The 8,261-nt window shown below is 51.1% G+C and overlaps 1 protein-coding gene across 1 annotated transcript; it reads left to right on the top strand.

Moving 5' to 3' along the window:
- The first annotated feature begins 3,171 nt into the window (after window positions 1-3,171).
- On the top strand, window positions 3,172-7,648 carry RHOV (ras homolog family member V). The gene is made up of 3 exons (XM_075712061.1): window positions 3,172-3,367; window positions 6,816-6,874; window positions 7,208-7,648. The coding sequence occupies exons 1-3, from the start codon at window positions 3,172-3,174 to the stop codon at window positions 7,646-7,648; spliced, it is 696 nt and encodes a 231-aa protein (XP_075568176.1).
- Window positions 7,649-8,261: the final 613 nt, after the last annotated feature.

The raw sequence follows: 8,261 nt of genomic DNA, 5'->3' as shown, positions 1-8,261 counted from the left end.
CATGCAATGCTTTTTCTGAAGCAATGTTAGTAGTTTGGTAGGCTTTGCAGAAGACTATGATAGTGGCTCCCACTCTGTGACTTTCAGGCAAACTGGTGTGTGGCCACACATAATTACTAAGTTACAAATGAGATCAGCCAGAGAGGCAGAATATGATGTTGTCGGAAGGTGCAGTATTGCTCAGGAGACAGTGAAAGTCAGGACCACTAGCTGAAAAAAATCCCAGCATCACAAAGTCCCAATATTGTAACACTGCACTTCAGAGGGGAGATTATATGGAATAGTTTGAGCTGATGCATAGCTTTGCCCCCACTGCAAGAGACAAGCCCTAGTTGCTGCCTCATCCAAATTGGCTGAGTTACTGTTTTTAACTTAGTCCATAGATGGACGTCTCCTGCTACAGCTCCAGTGAGAAAGGTGGCTATAATTAATAGAAACAGGCAGAAAGGGAATTGTCTTCCTAGTTTGTTCAGTGGTGACACACACTGCCTAAATATATAAATTGATTTCCACTGTAAATCACTGTGTACTGTAATGGAGCAGCTTTTCTGTTTAATTTTAGGAGCTACAGATGATAGTGCAGCCCAGCTGGATAACGGCTGAACGCTAACAGTACCTGAAATCTATATTTGGTCTGCCTGAAAAGAGTTTGGTCTTCTGCACTTAATTCCCAGTGGATGGGAATTCACATCATGAGGAATACCGTCATAATTGGTACTAATTATAATTCCCGGGAGAGAGGCCAAACATAGCCTTGCAGACTACGTTATTTCCCACTCAGCCAGAGAGCTGATCTTGGCAGAGGAGCACATCAGGGAGGCAGCGTGCAATGGGGCTCTCCTGCCGTACCTGCCACATGTGCAGAGCCTGTCCCCATGGCTGTTGGCTCAGCAGCTCATAGGAATGGGACAGACTTTCACTGCAAAAAACAAAAGTGTATAAAAATCTTGCAAAACCAAAACGTCTGACTCCTCGCTGCATTGTGAAACTACCTGCATCTTCTGTTAGCTGTCAGGAGCAAGGCAAGACCTGAGAAACGAACCCGTGGGAGCTGTCCTGTTTGTTTGCTTAATCACTTAGTTTAAATATAGATTAAAAATCACTTAAGCTCTTCCACAAGTTAAGTGCGCGTCAACCAACAGCTGTCAGAAGCTGCAAGGGAAAAAGAACATAGTCACAGAAGGAAGACATTTTAGGAAAGGAACAAGAGGAAAAGGGATTCAATCCTTGGAGTGGGGCAAGTGTATCTTCTTAAAGAACATCCATTCCTAAGTAAATAGCATATAAGAAACTAGCGCTGCCAGCTTCTCTTCATCTTTTCCCCCTGCTACTGCTAACACTTGCTAACAGTGAATAATTTGGTAAATAATCCCTCATTTATATTAATTTCTTCCAATTAAATGGAAATGTCATAGTTCACAGAATGTCAGCCTGTGCCTGAAATGCACTGAGAAACCTCTGCAAGATCCTCACTTGCTGTGCTGCCTGCCCCGGCTGCGGAGTAGCGTGTCCTTGCCAGTCCCGTCGGAGGTACAGCCACACCTCACACATTACAGAGTATCGCCTGTCCCTGCACTTTCTGGCTCTTCTGGAGCAGTTCAGCTGTCACCTGGCTCTGAACTAACACTGAAGAGCGTGGCAGTGGAAAAAGCCAACCTAATGCAAGCCAGTCACTTGGACTAGCAGCCACTCGCTGTAGCAAGACTATCCAGCACACGTTTTAGCAGCAGCCTAGTTTATAATACCATCCCCATTTTTTGTAGCTATAGAAATTTAAGGTCGTGCTAGTAAAAACACAGAAGTAGTTGATTAAGGCAAACTGCTAGAGAACACTGTAGAGAAGAAGCCTTCTTGCTGTTCCCAGGAAGCTTGTGGGGTGTCTCCAAAGAGTGGACATGCCTTGTCCAGCCAAGACCCTTGAACCTGAGGGGTTGCAGTGCTTGTGACCTGTCAGCCATGGGGAAGAGCATGTCAGACTGTGCCTGACTTAAAGATGTCTTCTCAAGCTTAGCATTAATATAGGTGAAACACCTGGGTAGCTTCTCAGTGTGGATGCAAACTGCAGTGAGACACAACCCCAGGAACTGCTAATCGACATCTCCTTGCAGCACAGGTCTCCCTTGCTGAGAGCATGATGAAGGACATCATGTAACTAAATCGGTGGCATTCATCGCCAGCCTGAGTTTAGCTCCTCCATTAGGAAAGAGCTCCACTTTCAAAGCTGATGTTGCAATACTAGGTATTGCATGCATTAATACTTTCCCTCCAGTGTTTTCAATCACTTGGGGGTGTTACGCTGGGGTGCAGTGGTTGCTGTGATAGTGTGGCCACAGCTCTCCTTTCAAGTGGTGTGCTCCCACTCTTCTGTTTGTTTAGTTGTACTTTTTTAGACAGTGAGCTCCCCAGGGCAGGGTTGGAGCCGTCTTCTCAACTGCCATGGGCACAGGGTAGTGTGTGAGCTCCCGGAGGTGAATATGAAAAAAGGCAGTAGACTGGGAACCCCTGCGCATGTGCGTGCAGCTGGGAAAATACACTTTGTGGCTTTTGCCAGCATGTAGCAACAGCTTGGCTGGGTCAGAGGAACTCAGTAATGGCAATCACATGGTTAACGAACGTGATGCATTTCTGTCATTTGTTTTCTGTTGTCCCTCACAATGCTGACCAGCGCTGTTGATTTTATTCCCCTCACGCCAGAAACCACAGATGCTCCAGGTGGGGCTGCCGGGTCGTGGAAATAAATGCATCGGCGCGGCTTCTTTTGAACAGAAAAGGGGGGCGGCTTTCCCCTGTGTGCGCACAAAATGGGGTACGCTGTGGCCCTCGGGTCCTACCGAAATCCCGAGAGCGAGCGCTGCCCGGGGGCCACCGCGGCGGGCGGCGGGGGGTGCAGCACGGGAGGCGGGCGGCGGCGGCCGGGCCGGGCCGCCCTCCCGGCGGGGCGGGCCGGGGCGGGACTAGGGAAATGGGGGCCGGTTTTGGGCGCAGGGCGGCAGGTGTAGCGGCGAGGAGCGGGGCTAGGCTGGCCGGAGAGGGTGGCCCCGCACGGCAGCGCGCAGCCCCGACAGCAGCCCGCCCGCCGGGGCATGGCAGCGGCCCCGCCGCGCCGCTCCCCGCGCTGAGCCCCGCCGAGCCCCCGGTGCCGGTGCCGGTGCCGGTGCCCGTGCCCGTGCCATGCCCCCCCAGGAGCTCCTGGACTACTCGCCCGCCCTGCGGAGACACAGCCCGCCCCGGGGCAGCGGCCCGGAGCTGGGCATCAAGTGCGTGCTGGTGGGCGATGGCGCCGTGGGCAAGACCAGCCTGGTCGTCAGCTACACCACCAACGGGTACCCCGACGAGTACCAGCCCACCGCCCTCGACACCTTCTCCGGTAGGCGCCCGCCCGGGCTCCGCAGCCGGGCGAGGGGTGCGGCGGGGTGCGATGCCCGCCGGGCGAGTGGTGCAGCGGGGGGCGATGCCCGCCGGGCGAGGGGTGCGGCGGGGTGCGATGCCCGCCGGGCGAGGGGTGCAGCGGGGGGCGATGCCCGCCGGGCGAGGGGTGCGGCGGGGTGCGATGCCCGCCGGGCGAGTGGTGCGGCGGGGGGCGATGCCCGCCGGGGGCCGCGCAGCCCACCTGGGAACGCGGGGCTGCCGGCGGGAGCGGCCCCGCGCAGCCCGCGGGGCGGGGGGGGCTTTCTCGGGGGGCCGGGCTGCGCTCCAGGGGGGCTCTGCGGGGGTGGGGTGCGCGGGGGTGGGGGGCTTTGTGCCCCCGGGCGTGCTCTGCAACTCGGCCCGAGTCCCTCGGGCGCTTTGTGAAGTTTAGCAGGTGGGAGCCCTGCATTTTGCAGCGCGGGGCACGTGTCAAGTTGGCTTGCAAGTTCTGTGACGTTGGGCACCTTCCTGGTTTTGTGGCGTTATTACGGCTAAATAGAAGGGGACTTAACTTTCTGTTGTTGGTGGTGGTCTTTAGCTCCAGAAATATCACAGCATTCAGCCATAGGCTTTCCAGCTTCAACTGATATGCAGCAAACACATCCTTTTCCCCACATGTCCGCTTAAGTTAGCATTGAACAGAGGTTGCCAAAAAGTTGAAGAGCTTTATAAGCCTGGCTAGAGTTGCCTTCCCTGTCAGCTGATGAGCTCTCATTAGTTTCCACTTCTATAAATGCCATCTTTGTTCTTGTTCTCTGCTCCTCTTCTTTATGTCTTCAATTTCTAATACGAACCCCAGGAAAATACAGAGCCCTTTGAAAGACTTCTGATCTTTGTCTGATACGAAGAAACACAACAGTACGTGACAGTATAGACTGGTAGATCAGAGATGAAGTCAGACCAGGAACAAGACTTCTAATGTGTCATAGTCTCAGGGATTCTTAGAGGGAGCGTTTTGTTTGCCTGAATGTCCCCCCACTTGCTCACTCTTACACTGGGTATTGTTGATTTGCCTTGACCCTCTCCAAGCTCTTCCACTGTCACTTGAAGGAAATGAACTGGGAACACGCTGCTGTTCCGGGTCCAGTGGTCCTTTGGGAACAGATGTGAGGAGCCCTTGAGTCCTCCAAGGGGAAGGTTACTGCTCTCTCTGCTCCCTTTACACTGATGTGTACAGTTTTGGGCTAAGAGAGGCTTGCCATTACCATAGTTATTAGCCTCCACGTTTTTGGAAAGGGCAAATCCATAGTAAAACAATCCAGAAAGGTGGAGGCAGTATGAGTTCAGAGACTCCCTGATGAGCAGCAAGTAATTTGAAGATAGCTGCACATGGGTCTAGCTCCACTTTGAACGTTTAAGTACTAAGCGTAACTTCCAGAGGTGCATAGCGTTTGCAACTGATAGAAATCAAAAACATTAAAAACAGGTCTTCTGAAGTTCAATTTCTGCTTATCGGGAGGAAATGGGAGAATAGAGAAGTTTCCCTTCCCACTCCTACTCTTAACCTGGATAAACTTGAGAAAAGACCCTCCCTGGATTCACAAAGCACAGTTCGGGATCCACTTCAGAAATTTCTCCCCAGTTCCCTCCACTCTTGGGGAATACTTGCAACTGAAACTGCCAGCAGAACTGAGCTTCAGGGTTTATATCCTAACCCTAGTTCTGGTCTGCTCCTCCTGCTGGGTGTCACTGCCAGGTAGAGCAGCCTTGAGTGAAACATGTACCCAGTGACCTTTCTCCACCAGGCTATCCTGTTCTGCCGGCCCCTTCGCTGTTGTACGGAAATCCAGCCTCATCCTGAGGGTGTGTACCTTTGTGAGGGCGGTATTTGGAGGGCTGTTGCAGAGTTGCTAGCGTAGCTTAGGCTAGCAGCAGGTACAGAAAAAAGTTTGTGCAAGCACTGGAGCAGCAGGTAATATGTGTGGTGCTTTTCTTCTGAAGCTTGTAAAACGTTGCAGAGATGCTAATTCCTTCACTCAACACATTTGTGAGACAGAAGAAACCAGATACTAGAAAGGCAAATGCCCAGTGCCTTGAAGATCAAGTCAGGATCTAGCAGGTTCTTTGATCAGGAACAGGTTTCTCTTCCTCCTCTGGGGCAAAGATATGGTAACAACCCAACTGTTTCCCAGTCACAAGGAAGCAATGACTTTCAGATACACCACGAGGAGTGGCACTGTGGTGGGTGCACCTACCCCTTTGTTTTTCCTTCAGTCTTGGTCTCCCACCCAACGTCAGTTCATCTTGCCTGCATCTCCCTCCTTCTCCCCAGCCTGCTTTCAGGGAGGAATGCTCTCCTCCAAGTCAGTTGTTTCTATCACTTTTCTCACCTGGCTAATTCAAGAATCACAAAAGATCGATCCTGCTTCTGTTTTGGGTTTGGTGTTTGGTTTTTTTTTTCTTTTTTAACAAAAAGGACAATAAAGCCTCCTCCTGGGCACAGGGAGGGCATTTAGCTAGCTCGTGTCAAGTGCCAGCCATTGTCACCTTAGCCAGGATGTCTGCCTCTATTCACCAGAGCACAGCCCCATCCATGTTGTCAGGATTTCCAAGTGATTTCCAGCTCCCCCAGCCCCTTTCTCCTTTTCCTCGGTTCCTAGCCAGTCTCTGTGGTGTCTGTGTCCTTAAACATCTAACAGTTTCATTCCAGATTTCCATCAGAGGTCCTGCCAGCCCTCAGTCTGAGTCAGCTGATACCACATGAAGGCTTACTGTGATTAGGGAGTGAAATGGGAGCAGACCTTACATGTGTAACTCAGCAGTTTTTGGGTGTGTGGAGAGTCTCTGAAGGGGATTTCACTCATCACTGTTTCCTTAATAGCGTCTTCATTTTGAAGTCGGGTTTAGGTCTTTGCTTTTCCTTAGCTAGGGCACTCACAGAAACACACTTTTTTTTTTAAAAAAAAAGGCCAAATTTCTGGCCTGAATAGGAAAAATCTCCAGTAGCTTATTTAATAGAGACTGATTTGAACTTCCACTCTGAGCCAAAAAGCTAAGCACAAGCTGCTTAAGTTTTTAGTTTGTGTTTATCCTTATCTGTTTTCTTGGGTTGTGGAAGAAGAACAGCAAGTTGTTCTCAGGGCACGGTTTGGCTGAGGGCTCTTCTCTAGAGAAGCAGCTGTCCAGTAATATGGAATGATTCTTTCAAAATACTGGAGAAGAGCCCAAAATACCTGAGGGATAACCAAATCAGAAAGTCTACTGCAGGTCTCTTAATGTTCCTGGTGCAGGCTTCAGCTGTTTTAGTGAGCTTTGGGAGGGTGTTCAGCAAGGACATACTTGAGTGGCTTCAGCGAGTCTGTTCAGTGGGATACAGAACAGAGTGCCGTAGAGAAAAACTTGTATGTGTGTACGCGTGTGTGCTGGGCAACCCCCTTAGACTCATCCTTATTCTCTTTCTGCTACAGTGCAGGTCCTGGTGGATGGAGCCCCAGTCCGGATCCAGCTGTGGGACACTGCTGGACAGGTAAGCTCTATTAAAGCAGCTGTCAGCTCTGGTCCTGTGGGACAGGGACTGTTGCAGGCTTTTGAGGAAGGCAGTGTTTAATTGGGAAAGAAGGAAATGCACTAGTCCAGCATCAGTTGTTCATTGGTATGGCAGTCACAGATGGGTGAATGACAGACTCCCTCAGCTCTGAAACTTGTGCCTGAACTGTAGCATGGCCACAAAGTCAGCACCATGCCCTGCCTCTGAGGGTGTTGCTGTCCTAGTTAATGTGTGAAAAAGCCAATGCAGCATCATGCTGTTAGGAGATCAGTCCAGTGAAGACTTTTTTTCCCCCTGCTCCATTTTCTACAGGAGGACTTTGACTGTTTGCGCTCGCTTTGTTACCCCGACACTGACGTCTTCCTTGTCTGCTTCAGCGTGGTAAACCCAAGCTCCTTCCAAAACATTACTGAGAAATGGATCCCTGAGATACGAACTCACAACCCCCGCGCGCCAGTGCTGCTGGTGGGGACGCAGGCAGACTTGCGGGACGATGTCAATGTCCTCATCAGCCTGGATCGCTACCACGTGAAGCCCGTGCCCCGGCCTCAGGCAGAAGGTCTGGCTGACAAAATCCGGGCTGAAGCCTACCTGGAATGCTCAGCGCTGACCCAGAAGAACCTCAAAGAAGTTTTCGACATGGCCATTGTCAGCGGTGTTGAGCACAAAGCACGGCAGGAAAAGAAGATGACCGCCAAGGGCATCAAAACTCTCTCCAAGTGCCGCTGGAAGAAGTTCTTCTGCTTTGTCTGAAGCTGCTTTGAGGTGGGGGGAAGAAACACCTGATGCCAGTATTGGCTCTGCACCTTCTTGGAGTGACTGCTCCTATGGCCCCAGCGAGGAGGGTATGATAAGCTGCTGGGCTTGGAAACCTGGCTCTTGCTGGGTTACAGTATCAGATGCCTAGGAGACATGAACTGGATTTCCATTGTGTGGGGATGTGGAATGGTCCAGACAGCTCTAAGAACCTGCTGGACATGTCTGTAGTGTCCCAGACTAATGGGAGCCTTTAATATACCAAGACTCAGTACCCCAGAACAGGCAGCTTCCTTACATTGTTCAAAATGACCAGTTTTCTGTCTGAAGCTAACACACTTTTGGAGTCCTGACGCAGCATAATAAACGTGAGGGACTTTTGAAGTCTGCCTATGTTTTGGCTGATTTACAGGCTTGGCAGAGAGTAGGGCAGGGGCAATTACAGGCGACTGCAGTGTGGTCAGACGTGGGCTGCCGACTTTGTAACATGAGACTTCGGTTCCCTCTCTGATTCTGCTTGCCAAAATAGGTAGAAGTCACTTGGCTGTGAAAAAACAGCGTTCTTTCTTAAAGGCCCTGTATTGTGAGTACCCTTGAGAAGGTTTTTCCT

The sequence above is a fragment of the Pelecanus crispus genome, chromosome 6 (genome assembly GCF_030463565.1).
Source record: "Pelecanus crispus isolate bPelCri1 chromosome 6, bPelCri1.pri, whole genome shotgun sequence".
NCBI lineage: Eukaryota > Metazoa > Chordata > Aves > Pelecaniformes > Pelecanidae > Pelecanus > Pelecanus crispus.
Note: the sequence above shows the minus strand (reverse complement) of the source record. Positions and strands in the feature narration are given on the sequence as shown.